Source organism: Limanda limanda, chromosome 19 (assembly GCF_963576545.1).
Source record: "Limanda limanda chromosome 19, fLimLim1.1, whole genome shotgun sequence".
In the NCBI taxonomy this organism is placed as follows: domain Eukaryota; kingdom Metazoa; phylum Chordata; class Actinopteri; order Pleuronectiformes; family Pleuronectidae; genus Limanda; species Limanda limanda.
In genome coordinates, this window is record NC_083654.1 from 22,763,632 (window position 1) to 22,782,200 (window position 18,569).

The following is an 18,569-nucleotide window of genomic DNA, read 5'->3' on the forward strand; positions in this document are numbered from 1 at the left end:
ACACAACAACACGTTTACAAACACCACAACACGTCCACAAACACCACAACACGTTCACAAACACCATAACACGTTTACAAACACAATAACACGTTCACAAAAACTACAACACGTTTACAAACACCACAACACGTTTACAAACACCACAACACGTTTACAAACACAACAACACGTCCACAAACACAACAACACATCCACAAACACCACAACACGTTCACAAACACCACAACACGTTTACAAACACAACAACACGTTCACAAACACCACAACACGTTCACAAACACCACAACACGTCCACAAACACCACAACACGTTCACAAACACCACAACACGTTCACAAACACCACAACACGTTCACAAACACAACAACACGTTCACAAACACAACAACACGTTCACAAACACCACAACACGTTTACAAACACCACAACACGTCCACAAGCACCACAACACGTTCACAAACACCACAACACGTTCACAAACACCACAACACGTTCACAAACACCACAACACGTTCACAAACACCACAACACGTTCACAAACACAACAACACGTCCACAAACACAACAACACTTTCACAAACACCACAACACGTCCACAAACACCACAACACGTTCACAAACACCACAACACGTTCACAAACACCACAACACGTTCACAAAAACTACAGCAAGTTCACAAACACCACAACACGTTCACAAACACAACAACACGTTCACAAACACAACAACACGTTCACAAACACCACAACACGTTCACAAACACAACAACATGTTCACAAACACCACAACACGTTCACAAACACCACAACACGTTCACAAACACCACAACACCTTCACAAACACCACAACATGTTTACAAACACAACAACACGTTTACAAACACAACAACACGTTTACAAAAACTACAACACGTTTACAAACACCACAACACCTTCACAAACACAACAACACGTTCACAAACACAACAACATGTTCACAAACACCACAACACGTTCACAAACACCACAACACGTTCACAAACACCACAACACGTTCAAAAACACCACAACACGTTCACAAACACCACAACACGTTCACAAACACCACAACACGTTTACAAACACCACAACACGTTCACAAACACCACAACACGTTCACAAATACCACAACACGTTCACAAACACCACAACATGTTTACAAACACAACAACACGTTTACAAACACAACAACACGTTTACAAAAACTACAACACGTTTACAAACACCACAACACCTTCACAAACACAACAACACGTTCACAAACACAACAACACGTTCACAAACACCACAACACGTTCACAAACACCACAACACGTTCAAAAACACCACAACACGTTCACAAACACCACAACACGTTCACAAACACCACAACACGTTTACAAACACCACAACACGTTCACAAACACCCATCACGTTTACAAACACAACAACACGTTCACAAAAACTACAACACGTTCACAAACACCACAACACGTTCACAAACACCACAACACGTTCACAAACACAACAACACGTTCACAAACACCACAACACGTTCACAAACACCACAACACGTTCACAAACACCACAACACGTTCACAAACACCACAACACGTTCACAAACACCACAACACGTTTACAAAAACTACAACACGTTCACAAACACCACATCACGTTCACAAACACCACAACATGTTCACAAACACAACAACACGTTTACAAAAACTACAGCAAGTTCACATAACACGTGAACCACCTGCGTCAGCCTCAAGGATTCCAGGTGTGGGGGCGGAGGAGGAGGAGGAAGAGGAGGAGGAAGAGGAGGAGGAGGAGGAGGAGGAGGAAGAGGAAGAGGAAGAGGAGGAGGAGGAGGAGGAGGAGGAGGAGGAGGAGGAGGAGGAGGAGGAGGAGGAGGAGGAGGAGGAGGAGGAGGAGGAGGAGGAGGAGTCAAGTTACCTGGAGCCGCAGGGCGCTGGTGTGGAAGAGTGACTCCTAAGATGGAGCAGATGAAGTTTCTCTGAGACCATGAAGAGAAAACTGACCTGCAGGTCCTCAGAGGTTAACTGACTCTCACACACACACACACACACTCACACACACACACACACACACACACACACACACACAGTAACATGAGGTTGGGGGGGGTACTTCCTGCCAGATAAAGGCTTGTTTCAGAGGACTCCAGATTGGGTGGCGGGTCGTGACCGGGCGCCAGCAGGTCGTGTGTGAGTTTGACTTTCGATGAAGTGAAACTCGGTCCAGGTGAGTTTCAGGAGGAAGCAGCAGCTCAGAACCTGTGAGATCTTCTGACCTGGGTTCAGATCCTGTACCACTGCTGCTGCATCTGTCTTATCTCCTGTTGTCTCACATTCATAAACTCATGAATCTGCAGATGAGAATGTGATGAAGGTCTGGGTCTGATTCAGTTTGGAGCTGGAGGAGGTGTTCCCTCTGGTCCTGAGTCTCGCTGGATTCCTGCTCCTCCTCGGTCCCACAGCTCTCGGTTTCAGGCGGACGTCAGGATCAAAGGTCCGGGTCCAGTCATTCAGAACCGAGCTGGACCCGACTCTATCTTAAAGTGCCCCTAATTCCCCTCCTGGTCCTGATCCCAGAGTCCGGCCCGGCTCCGGGTTCTGGTTTCAGGACGTGCTGCAGATGGATGCACACTCATGTTCTGCCCTGATTCCCACAGACAGCAGGAACGCACTTCAAAATAAAAGCACAGAAGGTCATCGGGTGTTGTAGCGTGTCAGAGTGAAACCACACCTTTCTCTTTGTGTAGCCGCCTGGTGTTCTACACACATAGAACACCACCTGCACACACACCACACACACACCACCACCACCACCTGCAACAAATACACCACCCACACCACCACACAAACCACCACCTACACCGTCCACACCACCACACACACCACCACACACCACCACACACACCACCACACACACCACCCACACCACACCACCACCACCACCTCCAACAAATACACCACCACACACACCACCACACACCAACACACACACCACCACCCACACCACCGCACACACCAGCCACACCACCACCAACAACAAATACACCACCTACACCACCACACACACCACCACACACACCACCCACAGAAGGAGAGTAAAGGAAAGTGGAGGAGGAGAGGAGGATGAAGATGAGGATGAAGATGAGGAGAAGGAAGTAGTACCTAGAAGCAGCAGCTGTAGTAGTTGAACAGTACTATTACTACTGCTTCTGCTCATACTACGACTGTAGTGTCAATACTAACGCTGTTAGCAGTAGTATTAATTTAATTTGTAGTATTTATATAGTGCTTGCAGTACATGTATAATTTGCAGTATTTTTGTAATTTGTAGTAGTATTGTTGTAGCACTATACTATTACAGCAGCTGCCGCTCATAATACCACAAAGACTTCAAACAGTATTGATAACACTGTTAGCCAGTATTTGTAGTATTTGCAGTACTATGATGAGCCCCTCCCCTCCTCACTGTGTATAAATATGAGTGTGTGCAGGAGGAGCTGCTTTAGTTCAACAGTTAAACTCTGACACAGCAGCATGCTGCCATCGTGAGTACTACTACTAATACTACTACTCGGAATAATAATGAGAGTATTCAGACTCTAACTTAATTATCAATATAACTAGAACTGCTATATTATTATCGTATTTCTGAATTTGATGAATGTTAAGTCTTATACTTTATTCTCTGTACTGCAGTAATGTAAGAATAATGTATTATAATGTTTAATATATACCTGTGTGACTAGTAATATCATGATAATGTACGTCCTGATTAGAACAGATTTTAGTGATAGTTCTGATTGACAGGTTGTCTGTCCAATCAGTGTGCAGCTGAGTATTGATGGTATTGTAGTATTGACTCATGTCAATACTCTCTAAAACCTGATCAGTTTTGTTTCTGATCAACACTGATTATTTTTGACTGTCGGCTGTGAAGTTATTGATTAGAATTAATTTCTACTGACGGTTACTGATTCTGATATTTAGCGTTTGAGTGTTGATCAGTGTTTTAATTCTGTCACAACAGAAACCTGTTGATAGTGTCCATGCTCGTCTTTCTGGCTACAGCTGTCTCCACGGCTCCTGTGGAGGGTAAAAATACATCTACACAAACTAAACACATGTCATCACTTCTTTCTTATTATTTTCATTAGATCTGATTAGATTTTTTTTAAATGTTTTTAATCCAGAGAAGGAGCAAGAGGAGGTGGAGACCACAGAGGAGGAGGATGGGGAGATGTCCGAGGAGGAGGGTAGGCCTGTGTGTGTGTGTGTGTGTGTGAGAGAGAGAGAGAGAGAGAGAGAGAGAGAGAGAGAGAGAGAGAGAGAGAGAGAGAGAGAGATGTTTTATTTGGAAAATGAGGAGAACCTGTTGTATTGTGATGAGTTGTGTCTTCGTCTTGGTTCCTGTCAGCATCAGTTCTTCTCACTCTGTTATTAACCGAGTGTTATTAAACTCAATCGTTACGTTCACATCTGGTTTGGTGAGAATCCGTCTCAGTGAAGACAGCAGCAGCTTCATTTATTTAAATTCACTTTTATTAGGAATAAGTTGTTTAAACTGTGAAATTATTTTCAACAAAAATAAATATTAACAGCTGTTAACAATAAACAAACATAAATACACAACTGAGCTCGACTCATAATTAAATCAACACAATGTAACTGTTGCTGATCAACAGCGCCCCCTGCAGCCACGTTCACCAGTGAACCCTGGTTATTACCCATGATCCTCTGCTTCCTGACCCTGAGCAGCTGCTACTGTAACAAACTCTGTTCAGATTCTTCATGTTTCACAGTTTCCTGAAACTAAAAGAAATTCTTCAACAAATTAAACATGTTGTTAAAAACATTTTAATCAGAGAATTAAATGTTGGATATTTTGTCTTTCCAGATGATGATGACTCCAAGAGTCAGGATAAGATTGAGGGTGAGAGGATAAAATAACATTACAACATAAACACAAAGACGCTGAAGGACAATGATGACGATCAGTGTCACTGACAACAAACGATGTCATGATTATTAATATCTCATCATGGATTGAACACCAGCAGCCGTTCTTCAGTTAAAAAACACCTTCAGAGTTTTGATGTTAATGACACTGGTTCTCCATCAATCTGTTTTCCATCAGCTCAGTTTCCTTCAGCTGATGGAAACAGAGGAATCATTCATCCTGTCCCCCGTCCCCCCCGTCCCCCCCCCCCCTCCTCACAGGAATTCTTGGCGTGCAGCAGACCACCCTGGCGACTGCGTCCGGAGGCTCAGGTGAGTCCACCCTGATCAGGTGTTTCCTCCTGAACACTTTGCTTGTTCCTGTTTGGTCTCAGGTTTAATCCAGATGAAGTGTCCGGTGTTCAGAGCCTGACCCGCTCGGATCCACATCCTGCTGCGGCTCTCAGGTTACTGCAGCAGGACCAGCGCCACAGCGCCACCTGTTGACCTGAGATGTTTCTTGAGAACTAAAGGAAGGTCTTGTGTTTTCCCAGGTTCCTTAGGTTCTGCAGGTTCTCCAGGTTCTGCAGGTTCCCCAGGTTCTGCAGGTTCCCCAGGTTCCCCAGGTTCTGCAGGTTCTCCAGGTTCCCCAGGTTCTGCAGGTTCCCCAGGTTCCGCAGCGGCAGCATTAGGACTCTCTGGTGCCTCTACTGGTCAAAGTCAAGCTGCAGGTAAAGATCAAATTATTTGAATACAAGCTTCGTTACGTTAAAGTCCGGCAACGTAACGTTACAGGACTTTAACGTAACATAAAGTCATGTGACCTAAAGTCCGGTAGCATTGCATCAGGTGACATCGGGTGATGAAGCGTAACAGAAACCTTCGTGTCTGCAGGTTCTGACGCAGTCGACTCGGAGTCTAATGGTAAATATCTGTAAAATAATGATACGAAATTGATAAAAATATATAAAAGAATCAGGCGACAAATTCAAAGTAAAGAAATCGATCGAGCTGATTATTGATTATTGATTATTGTGACGGATTCAGGTAACGGACAGAAGCTGCTGAATGGAGGAGGGGGCGGGGCTGCTGGCCAGACAGGTGAGCTAAAGGGGGCGGAGCTACAGAGAGAAACATGAGATGCTGCGTACTGAAAAAGGTTCTGTCTCTCTCTCTCTCTACCTGTCTCTCTCTCTACCTGTCTCGTTCTCTCTCTACCTGTCTCTCTCTCTCTCTCTACCTGTCTTTCTCTCTCTCACCCTGTCTCTCTCTCTTTACCTGTCTCTCTCTCTCTCTCTCTCTCTCTCATACCTGTCTTTCTCTCTCTCACCCTGTCTCTCTCTCTTTACCTGTCTCTCTCTCTCTTTACCTGTCTCTCTCTCTCTCTCTCTCTACCTGTCTCTCTCTTTACCTGTCTCTCTCTCTCTCTCCCTCTACCTGTCTCTCTCTCTACCTGTCTCTCTCTCTAACTGTCTCTCTCCCTCTACCTGTCTCTCTCTCTCCCTCTACCTGTCTCTCTCTCTCTCAGGTGTCCTGGGTTCCTTCGGGGGAGGATTTTCTCACCTGGATTATACAGGTGAGTGTCCAGGTGAGGTCTGTCTGCCACCATCAGGTCTTGATCAGTTATGATTATTGGTTGAGGCTCGTTCCCTCAGATGAGGTTTGATATTGACACGTTTGTCAGGTGATTTGATTGAACCTCCTCGGGCGAGAACCTGACAGATGTTGAACCTCCTCAGAGGAACCGAGATCACACCTTCAGACCCGGATCAGGACCACGGCCTGGACGTGTGAGAACGTGTTCCACTTCCTGCTGAAGACACAGACTCATCTCTTACTCTGGTTCTCTGGAGACTGAAGGACCTCAAAGTAAATCCCAGAGACATGGTTCCTCAACACTTGTAGTCTGGATGGATCCAAGTCCGAGTTTAAACCAGGACCAGAATCCACCTCAGTTCTCCTGAGTCAGAAAATCAGACCAAACAGAACAAACAGCGTCATGACATCATCTTCAGACGTCTGGTTCTTTACTTCCTCGGATCCTTCGAAAAAGGTGTTTACTCATCTTCTTCTTCTTCTTCTCCATCAGGGGTCATCGACCCGTCCAGTCACGACTTCCTGCTCGGCCTGATGGGTAAGTTTCCTTCAGTTAACTTGGTGGTTCCAGGTGGAGCAGATTCATTAAGTCCAGATGTTCGGACTAAACGATGACGGCTGTGCATCCCGGGAATCAGAGACTCGTGTGAACTCGCCGCTAACACTTCCTGTCAGTGACGCTTCCTGTCAGTGACTCTTCCTGTCGGTATCACTTCCTGTCAGTGACTCTTCACCATCACTGTTCCTCCTTCAGAGGAGTTTCTGTTACTAAGCAACCTACTGCAGAGGAGACATCTACTTCCTGTTTACATCACATGAGCAGTGTACGTGAAGAAGCTAAAATAATATTGTATTTTATCTTGGTTCTTATATTTACAAACAAACCAGCACATTCAGTAAATGACGGAAACACAACTCAAAGAAATTTCCGGATTAATAAAGTAAAGAGATTATAAGATATTAAATTTATAATGATAATGAAATAATGATAATTTTAATTGGTGTTATTAATGCAAAATGTTTTCATGCTCTAATGTTCAGAATCACTTTCCTTAGACTGTCCATCGCTGCAGCTCCTCTTTTCAGCCTCTGTCTCAAACTCTTGGTTTTAGCTCCTGTTCCTTTAAGACCCCCCCCCCCCCCCCCCCCTCCTGATAAAGTCTGCTCTGATTGGCTGGCTGATCGCAGGATTGACCCCTCTGCGTTTGTTTGTGTCAGGTGCGACAGCGACTCCGGATCAGAACAGCGGCTCCGGTCTGGACTTATCTACAGGTATGGACCCCCCCCCCCCCACAGGTGTCAGGTGATCAAGGTTCATCCAATGATGGTTGTTTCTGTGAGACTCACCTGTTCTGCTGTCGTCCTGTTGATGATCGTGTTCATCAAGCTCACGCCGGCATCGACCAATCAGGATTAGACCCCTCTTCTCTGAGCTCCGGACCTGGCCAATCCCTGTTTAGCTCTGTCTCAGGCTCCTCCCACTCAACTGCCCAGGAAGGTTGGTACAAGAAAGTCTTTTACTGTGAAGATCCAGTAAGGTTTTCCTCTGACACACGTGGTGCTTGTTGTTTTTTCTTCGTCAGCCGGCGCTGCCTCATCATCTTCATCACCCGGTGAAGATCACAAAGAGCACACGGGTAAACTCACATGTCCGCCCCGTCCTCCTGCTGGCTGCTCTCTGTACTGCACCTGCTGTTTATTAACCGAGGCTCATCGGCTTCCATGTGTTTCAGGAAACGGTCGACAGACTCAACTGACCGATGCAAACGGAGGCAAACTTTCATTTCTTCTTCGTTTTTCCTCCTGATCAGTGACTGTATATGAAGATGATCATTGACTGTATACTGTATACAGTATATATATATATATATATATATATAAATATCTAACTGAAGACGATCCATGCGTCTTGTCTCTGCAGTGACCAACAGACCAGCTTCCCTCAGCGACCTCCGGACTGACCTCACAGGTACAGATGATCACCTGGAGATAAACTGAGTTAATGATGAACTCCTGGTTTGTTTAACTCAATATTTAATGAGTTATCATTTACCTGATGCTGTCAGCAGGTGGCGCCGAGTCAGTGACGAGTCCCATCGATCTGACAGGTGAGAGGAACTGATCAATGAATCATCAGCTTTGTTCACTGACACAAACGTGACTCTCTCCTCTGATTGGCTCTGACCCCAGGTCTCGGACTGGGACATGATGTCACAGGTAAGACCTGTTGCCATGACAACCACATGTCAACACCTAGCAGCAGGAGATTATTTTACCTGTGTGGTGTCACTTCCTGTCACATGACCATATGTCCCAGTCGTACCCCCCCTCCCCCTCTGGTCTGTTTACCTGTCTCACTCTCTTTTCACTTTCAGGCTTTTACTCCCCCACAGACCTGGTTACCGCAGCAACCGACTCCACAGGTGAGCCCCCCCCCACATGGCCACCAGTGGTACTGCAGACAGGTTGAAGGTCAAAGTGTGGACATGTTAAACATGTTGTTGTGTGTTTGTAGTTTCAGTAGATCCAACAGGAAGTCCTCCTGAATCCAGTAAGTCACTTTAAAGAAGAGAAGAAGAAGAGATCACGTCCAGTCACTTTGTTCTTCGACTGTAGAAATGTGTGTTTCATTTGTATGTGTGTTTGTTTCAGGTCATCCAGCTGTGACAGATCACACACAGGTGGCTGGTAAGTTTTACAGATGTTCAGTTTTACATGAAAAACAAGTCTACAGACCAGCTATAAAACCAGCTGAGACCCAGTCTACAGACCGGCCATAAACCAGTCTACACACCAGCCTTTAACCAGGCAATGACTGGCCATGAACAGGCTGTAAACCAGTCTACAGGCTGGTTGTAAACCAGTCTGAGCTCCAGTTAGCAGTCTGGATCCAGGTTTCTCTCAGTAGTGTTGCTGAGTCTCATTCAGGATCTGGGTGAACTGTTGCTTTTTATCTGACCTGAGATCAGGTGCTGAAGGTGCGTTATTTCTCCTTTCTTGGTTCTGCTTGTTCTCTGCAGGTTCAGTCACTGAACAGTACAACCCATCTGGTCAGGGTCCTGAAGGTTGGTAACTACACACACACACACACACACACACACACACACACACACACACACACACACACACACACACACACACACACACACACACACACACGATCCTCTTCACTAACTGAATCTCTAAACCTGACCTCTTTTCAGACAGGTTTATTATGTACAGACGGACTCTACTATCGGAACTTCCTCTTTTCAAATCATCCGTCTTCTCTGGACAAAAAGCTCATGGAGAAGACGGCGGTTTGAAAAGAGGACTCGGGTGAAATCAGGTCCTTGGTCGGAGATTCTGCAAATTCATGTTCACAATTTTTTTTGTAGCGATTAATAGACGGAAGCTTCAGAGAGAAGCTCACAACCAACGGGTGAAGTCACGTTGGTTGATGGTTGGTTAGACGTTATGAAACAGCAGCAGATCGATTCCTAAAGTATCAAAAGTAATGATTTATTTGAGTATCACAACCGGAGCATTGATCGACATCTTGGATTTAAAACAATAAAAGAGTCAAATCTAATCTGACTTTAATCTTTGTTTTTTCTGTCTCAGGTGCAGAAAATGTGGAACTGGAGGATACCTGCTGACTTCCACATGAAGCCGCGAGTTCGATTCCTGCGCTACAGATTCCAGTGTACCGACCAATCAGCATGGCCCAGGAAACGTGACTCCTCCCACTAGTTGTACACAGATACAGTGTCTCATTGGTGTTTTTTTTATATTTAAAATGTGGAGTTTGTTTATAGACTTTCATTTTGTTTTAGAATCATTGAGCGGAAATAAAAAAAACTTTTGGACGAATCTCGCCTGATGACAGGATGTGACATCACTGTCAGGATTGTAACGTGGTTTTAAACTTTCACAATAAATGTTTTTAACTATTTTGAACATCAAACTGAGAATTTGTCTTCAATTCAAAATGAGGAACTTATTGTTCTTTATCAGTAATATTGATTATATGTAAGCAGCGTTTGCACTTTGTGACCTTTGACCCTGTCTTCAATGACAACAATCCTACTCTTCCATGAAGAAATTAAACAGCTAGATGATCACAAATATATATCGTGATCATAGATATATAAACATATTGACAAAAGAGGCTTTTATATTGAAGGGCAGCTTGTGTGAGTCTGTTCAGCTCCACGTGAAATTCAAATCAGTCACACGTCACAGTGGTTCTGCTTCTTCACTCAGGAAACATCGGCTCAGTTTACCAACTTTCAGCTCGGTTCAGGTTCTGGTTTGTTTTTGATACGGAGGGAAATAGAATATGAGCCGGTTCATTGACCCTGAAGCAGCAGGAGACTCAGAGAAACACACAGTGGGACGAGAGCAAACTAATAAACTGTTTAATGTGGATCAATCAACAACAACATGGCTGATATCTGGTGGATCAGATCCTTCAATCTGCCTCCATGGTAACAGAGGTGATGGGGGGGGGGGGGGGGGGTTGTCATTCATAATAAACTTTTCCAAAAATATACAGATTCTTCTCATTGAATCTATATCTTATACATGAAAACAAAGACAAATTTAATGTGACTTCAACATGCAGGAGCAACTGGATCCCATGATCCTCCCTCACCTGTCCATGTGACATCACCAACTGAGCTCAGAGCTGTTTTCATTGGACGGGAGGTACACACATGACCCTGGTTCGCTGAGAGCGTCAAACACACAATTTAATAAAAGCAGCAAACAGCTAAAATAAAAAACAAAGCTCAAATCAAAGCAAAGGAGGAGGAGCAGGTCTATAAGAATAATATCGATCATTCTAACAACACGACTACAGCTGATTGATCATCATTGTCTGTTGCTGCTGGGAGTCAGTGCTCAGATTGTTCTGCTGCCATGGTTACGGATCCGTCCTCACATCTCTGTGTGTCGTCAAAGGTCCGAGTCCAGGTGGGTGTGGCTCAGCAGGTCGTCGGGGGAGGGCTCCGACGTGAGGAAACGCTCCGCCTCCAGCTCCAGCAGGGACGGCAGGTCAGCTGACGTCAACAGAGGCGTGGCAGAGTACTGCACCAGCTGCTTCCCTGGACCAATCAGAACAGCACAGTCACCCTGACAGTGTGTGTCGGTGTGTAGGTGTGTGTGCCTGTTTGTGTGTGTGTGTGTTACCTGTGTCGCTGCTTCCATCACTTCCTCTGGGAGCGTCTTCAGCCAGCAGCTGATAGGACAGAGACATCACAATGAGACATCATGTGTGTAGATTCACCTGTAGACTTACCTCCATGAACCTATTTGTGTTCATATGGTCAATAAAGAACTTAATTATTGCTTTTATTTCTAAATGAGACAGGAAGTGAAGACACAAAACAGTTTGTTGAACTCACATTGTCCAAACAGTCGAGGTCAAAGTCTCCAGTGGAACAAGGTGAACTGAGAAACTGAACATGGAAACACACGTGACTCAACACGCTCATAACACGTTCATATACTGTTAGCGTGTTCATATACTGTTAGCGTGTTCATAACATGTTAATTTGACTCTCTGTCAGACTGACCTCGATGATGGGGGAGGTGTCGAAGGTGAAGCTTTGTGTGTTGAGGATGTTCTGTAGGTTCTCTAGACTGTTCTCCATCGTGTCCACATGGTCCAACAGCTCAGACCTGAGACAGACAGACAGGAGAGACAGGAGAGAGAGAGAGACAGACAGGAGAGAGAGACAGGAGAGAGACAGACAGACAGGAGAGAGAGACAGGAGAGAGAGAGACAGGAGAGAGAGACAGAGAGACAGACAGGAGACAGACAGACAGGAGAGAGAGAGACAGACAGGAGAGAGAGAGACAGGAGAGAGACAGACAGACAGACAGGAGAGACAGGAGAGAGAGAGACAGACAGGAGAGAGAGAGACAGACAGGAGAGAGAGAGAGAGAGAGAGAGAGAGAGAGAGAGAGAGAGAGAGAGAGAGAGAGAGAGAGAGAGAGAGAGAGAGAGAGAGAGAGACAGGAGAGAGAGAGACAGACAGGAGAGACAGACAGGAGAGAGACAGACAGACAGGAGAGAGAGAGACAGACAGGAGAGACAGACAGTTTAAGTAAGATTCACTCAGCTAACTCGACCGGCTCACACTTCAAAACAGATGAATGTTTTATAGTGTTTAATAATAATAATAATAATAATAGATTTGATGACTCACTTGTCAGGTTGTGAAGAGACGAAGCGCCACACGTCAGGAGAGAATCCACCTGCAGAGGGAGGGGGGAGGGGTCTGAGGGAAGAGCAGGGGGGTCAGCGACACACCGGAACAGCCAGGGTACAAATCCACAGTACATTGATAAAGGTGATGAGGTGATAACAACACGTAGAACCATAAGGAGAAGCACAGATTTGAAAGAGGAGGTGAAAGAGGAGGTGATGAACAGGTGAAAGGGGAGGTGATGAGGAGGTGATGAGGAGGTGATGAGGAGTTGACAGGGGAGGTGATGAGGAGTTGACAGGGGAGGTGATGAGGAGTTGACGAGGAGGTGATGAGGAGGTGATGAGGAGTTGACGAGGAGGTGATGAGGAGTTGACAGGGGAGGTGATGAGGAGTTGACGAGGAGGTGATGAGGAGGTGATGAGGAGTTGACGAGGAGGTGATGAGGAGTTGACGAGGAGGTGATGAGGAGTTGACAGGGGAGGTGATGAGGTGATGAGGAGGTGTTGATGAGGAGGTGATGAGGAGATGATGAGGAGGTGTTGATGAGGAGGTGAAAGGGGAGTTGATGAGGAGTTGATGAGGAGGTGATGAGGAGGTGATGAGGAGGTGATGAGGAGGTGATGAGGAGGTGATGTACCAGGGGAGATAACAACACGTAGAACCATAAGGAGAAGCACAGATTTGAAGGAGGAGGTGACATGGGAGGTGATGAGGAGGTGATGAGGAGGTGACAGGGGAGGTGATGAGGAGGTGATGAGGAGGTGATGAGGAGGTGACAGGGGAGGTGATGAGGAGGTGATGAGGAGGTGATGAGGAGGTGATGAGGAGGTGTTGAGGAGGTGATGTACCAGAGGAGATAACAACACGTAGAACCATAAGAATTTGAGCACAGATTTGAAGGAGGAGGTGATGAGGAGGTGATGAGGAGGTGATGAGGAGGTGATGAGGAGGTGACAGGGGAGGTGATGAGGAGGTGATGAGGAAGTGATGAGGGAGTTGATGAGGAGGTGACAGAGGAGATAACAACACGTAGAACCATAAGAAGGAGAAGCACAGATTTGAAGGAGGAGGTGACGTACCGGTCGATGCAGGCGAGCGTCTGACACTTCTGCTGAGCAGCGTCTGGACTGGAGGTCGAGGTGAGAATGGAGGGAGGTGATTGGCCGGTGGGTGATGGTGGGAGGGGCCCAGAGGAGCCCAGGACGATGGCTACAGGAGAGACAGATGAATCTCACGTCAGAGACAAACACAGACTCAAGAACCGAACTCACGGAACCTTTGAGAAGTGACTTCCTGTCGGCTGGTACTTCCTGTCGGCTGTTACCTGGAGAAGCGTTGGCGCTGGAGGTGTTGGCGAGCGGCTGCGTCTCGTTCTCTTGGAGGATGGAATTGATGAAAGTGGTTGGGGAGAGGGGCGTGTCTACAGGTGAAGCCCCACCTTCCAGAACAGGACACACCTCCACCTCAGGACTTGCTGGCTCCTCTTTGATGTTAATGAACTGGTTCTCCCTGGAGACAGAGAACAGAGATCAGTGACTTCTGGACCAGTGAGTCACTGACCAGAGCCTTGATCCGATTGGTCCTTACCCTGGGTCCGTCCAGTCAGTGGCTGCCTCCTCCATGATGGGTGTGGCCACGTCTGTGATGTCAGAGATGATTGGCCCAGAGGACACTGGGGAGTCAGCTGAGAACAGATTGGCTGCAGCCTGAAGAGGAGGCGCAGGAGAGAAGATCCTTCGTGAGATCAGAGCTCTGTGCTCATTGGCTGACGGAGCTGAGTGGGTGACACGTTACCTGCATGTGCTCCAATGAGAACTGCCGACTGTACTTAGGCATGGGGTGGGCGGAGCTGGAGTCATTCAGCATCAGAGGACTGCAGAGAGAGAGAGAGTTATAATCTCAACACTCACTGGACCCCCCCCTTACTTAATTACACAGGTAAAAACATCTAAACCAGCTCAGAGCAGCATTTGCAGATTTCAGTGTGTGAGTCGTAAAAGTTGTAAACTTGCATCTTCCTCTTGACTCCCAGGATCCTGTTGGTTTGGATGAGAGACACCAGGAACTGGATGAGCTGAGGAGAGAGAGTTCTCATTAGAGCCGCTGCAGCGCCCCCCTGTGGACGAGGATCTGAGCGGGACGACAAATACCTTGTTGACGACTTTCTGCTGCTGAGTGTGTTTCTGTCTCAGACTGGCCACCTCCCTCCACAGAGCCTCGTTTTCACTGCAACACAGATACACACACACTGTTTATACAGACACTCATTGAGCACTTTATTAGGAACACCACACGTGTGACTTGTAAATTCGATCATTATCCTGCAGCAAGTCTCCATTAGAAGATGGTGAACTGTCTATAAAGACATGAACACATTCAGACCATGATCGATTGGTTTTATTATTTTTCACATTTCTGGGACTTGTGTGAGTTTTTGGTTCCCAATGATGAAACCTCAGAGGTTTAAAGTCGACCAGCTGCTGCAACTCAGCTGATAACCTGATAATGTTGTAGTCCCTGTCTATTTATCTCTATCTCCACTCAACCTCTCACCATAGCTGTATTTGTATTTTTATTTTTCTTATTTATTTTTTATTTTTTACTCAGATCACTACTATGCACAATAATATTCAACACTTTACATCTATATTTATATCATGGTCACTTATAATGGTTACATTGCAATATTTATATTTCCATTATGCTATCTTGTAGTATTATTTATATTATGGTCACTTACTTTTTAATTATTTTTCTGTATCATGGTCACTACTGTTGCAATATTACTTATAATATTTTTGTTTTCATTACAATAACACTTACAACACTCCACTTTCTCCCCAGTACCTGCTTTTGCACAGTGTCTGTTTTGCAGGTTGTTTTTGTTCTTGTTTCTGTACACTCATTATGTGTAGTTCAGTAAGTGTATATATTTTGATCTTTTTTATTGTTCTTCGACACTGTTATTTAAATTCTGTTTTTCTCTTATTTTGCTGTAACAAGTGAATTTCCCCGTTGTGTGGATAAATAAAGAAATCTAATCTAATGTGTTTGTTCATGTCCTCTCTTCTGTCTCTCTCTGGAGCTGCAGACAGGACAGGCTGTCTCCGTCTGTCTCTTTAATGATTTATGAGCCCCTCCTCTGATTGGCTGACGGCACTTTGAGTGACACGCAACCAGGCCTATCACCGGTCACATTCTGGCTCATTGGCAGGGGGGTGGGTTAGTGACAACAGGCTGTACACTAATTTTTACAATGCATTGTGGGAAACAATGAGTGCACTGTATAAACACTTTCATTTAACATTTGGACACCACTACAAAATGACAAACTCACGATATAGTGATCGGTTAGTGAATTCAGACCCAAAGTGTCTGAGGTTCTTATTGAAACCTTCGAATGCTGCCACGTGATTGGCTGATTGGCTAATTGCACGAATAAGCATGTGTAATGGTGTTCCTAATAAAGTGCTCAGTGACTCCTGGACTGAAGAGGCTCTGGTTCTCGTCTTACTGTTTCATAGCAACGATCCTAGAGTCGATGGTTTCCTGTTTTCCCTTCATCAGCTGGACGTCGGTCAGGATCTTATTCACTTCATCTGTAGCGACCTTCACTTCCTCATGACGCACTGTCGAAGACACCTGAGCCAATCACAGCACAGAGACGGTTACCATGGAGAACAGGACAGACGCTTTACAGGTACATGTTGGTATTTGTTCAGGTTGGAATCTGCTGATGTGTGTTGACAGGTGACCAGGTGTGAGCAGGTGTGACACGTACGTTGGTGACTTTGCGTTTGATGTTCTCCAGCAGGTGTTCTTGTCCTCTGATGAAGAACGGATGTTGGAACTCGGTGTCATCTCTCTCTGGTTTCACTAAACCACTGTGCTCGATGTGCACCACTTTACGGAAGCCATCTGTACGGAACCCATTCCCAAACAAAAACTCATTTAACGTCCTAATACAAACAGGCTGAAGAGTTTCACTGTCAGAACTGTTAATGTTTCATATCCTCCACCAGCAAGCGAAGGTTTTCACCCCATTTCTCCCATTGTCAGCAGGATGATGCAATAACTACTAAACAGATTTCCAGTAAAACGCTGGAAGGATGGAACAAGGTTGTTCATTATTTTTACTGATTTCTCAAAGAATAATTTGTCAATCAGGGACAGTTGGACCTTGATGGAGGAATGAACTCTACTGAATGATGTTGTGGATCCGACTGTTTGCTGAGCAGTGAAACTAAAAGCTGCACTAACTTGAGAATCTTTATACTCACACATGTTCAGCTGTCTAATGAAGCTGGCCATGTTGTTGTGTTTGAAGAACTTGGGTAGAACTTCTTTGGAGAACCGACCCTGATCAAAGACATGGAAGCTGGTTCCACTCTGAAACAGAACAGAGGACATCATTAAGAACAATGAACACATGAAGACTCAGATGCTCCTGAAGAACCAGGATCATGTTCCAGTTCCAGACTCAGCTGGTCCTGAAGAACCAGGATCATGTTCCAGTTCCAGACTCAGCTGGTCCCACCTGCAGGTCGGTGTTCAGCTGATAATTAATCATCTTATTAGTGATGTTTAATGAAGGGAGCCTTGTGGGCGTGGCTCAGGGAGCAGCTCCAGCTGGACCAGGGGGGTTAGCTGTTTGTTATGTGCCAGATGATTTAAGATTGTTTATACTATTATTTATTTTTCAAATAAAGCTGATAAGTGGTGACTGGTTGCTGTGTGGTCGTGTTGGGAGACCCACAGACTGTAAATGTCCCAAAGCAACAATCTGATCCAGAAGCAGCAGATAAACAGGACGCTGCTTCTGACCGCAGCCTTCCATCCATCATCACTGAGTTATGTTTCTATCAATAACAGAGTGAGAATGTTTCCTCTTCCCTTCTCTGAACTCTGCTCAGATCCCACCAGCTTCTCTCAGACAGTGATGGTGTTTGTAGGTGTTTCAGATCCAGACGACATTTTGTCTGATCTGTATCTCCAGTGATCTGCTGTCCACAGACACCAGAGGCTTCCTGCCCCTCACCACAGACTCCAGTCAATCACATGGAGAATCTGTTTATAGAGAATATTCTAACAGTAAAACACCAAATACTCCAGAGAACAGGAGGTAAAGCTGCTTGTTACATTGTAATAACGGTACAGCGCCACTGCTGTTCCGTTATTATCAGTTTTATTATTATTATTATTTTTGTTGTTGTTGTTAACTTGGTCACATCAAAGCGTCGGAATCATCCGCTGTTTACATCTGTCTCATCTATTGTTAGAATGTTAGCATGTGAGTTAAGTTCGGGCTAGCGGCTAGCAGCTAGCTGCCGGAGCTAGCCGTGTTGGAGGCTGCCGTACCGGGCTCCAGCAGATCAGCGGGTCGGTGTCCGGGTCCAGCACCAGGGTCCACAGCTTGGTGAGGAAGGCCGGCACGTTGCCCCCGGGCAGACCCGCTCCTCCTCCGGGAAGCTCCATGGAGAGAACCACCCCGACCCGGGACTCCTGACGACTGCAGCTAATCTGAGCTACCGATGCTAGCTGTTAGCATCCTGTTAGCATCCTGTTAGCATCCTGTGAGCAGCAGCAGAACTCCACAACAAGCAGCTGGGCCTCGGTGTGGGCGGGGCTCTGCGTGGCGGTGCGGGATGGGCGGGGCTCTGCGGGACTGTGCGGGATGTGCGTGGCTCGTCAAAGGTTCGTTAAACGGAAACTCCGGTTGGAAATTACAACAAATCCCTTCAGACTAGCAACTGCGTAACGAGCAGACCTGTCGCAGCCTGATGACGCGATGGACAAACGTCACGCT

General features: G+C 45.9%; 1 protein-coding gene across 1 annotated transcript; it reads right to left on the reverse strand.

Annotated features, from left to right (window-relative positions):
- Window positions 1-11,281: 11,281 nt before the first annotated feature.
- LOC133025606 (heat shock factor protein 1-like) lies at window positions 11,282-18,544 on the reverse strand. The gene is made up of 15 exons (XM_061092314.1): window positions 18,122-18,544; window positions 17,044-17,152; window positions 16,545-16,681; window positions 16,278-16,405; window positions 14,914-14,989; window positions 14,776-14,837; window positions 14,558-14,636; window positions 14,351-14,469; window positions 14,088-14,272; window positions 13,843-13,972; window positions 12,761-12,832; window positions 12,125-12,230; window positions 11,954-12,007; window positions 11,739-11,787; window positions 11,282-11,653 (listed from the first exon to the last, which is right to left on the reverse strand). The coding sequence occupies exons 1-15, from the start codon at window positions 18,236-18,238 to the stop codon at window positions 11,505-11,507; spliced, it is 1,572 nt and encodes a 523-aa protein (XP_060948297.1). The 5' UTR covers window positions 18,239-18,544; the 3' UTR covers window positions 11,282-11,504.
- Between the last annotated feature and the right edge of the window lie 25 nt (window positions 18,545-18,569).

Excerpts from the sequence above, each read along its gene's own strand:
- LOC133025606 (XM_061092314.1), bottom strand. The coding sequence starts at position 18,238 with ATGGAGCTTCCCGGAGGAGGAGCGGGTCTGCCCGGGGGCAACGTGCCG. Across the intron at positions 17,153-18,121 it reads CGCTGATCTGCTGGAGCCCG|AGTGGAACCAGCTTCCATGT; the intron begins GTACGGCAGCCT and ends GTTCTGTTTCAG. Across the intron at positions 14,838-14,913 it reads AGCAGAAAGTCGTCAACAAG|CTCATCCAGTTCCTGGTGTC; the intron begins GTATTTGTCGTC and ends CTCTCTCCTCAG.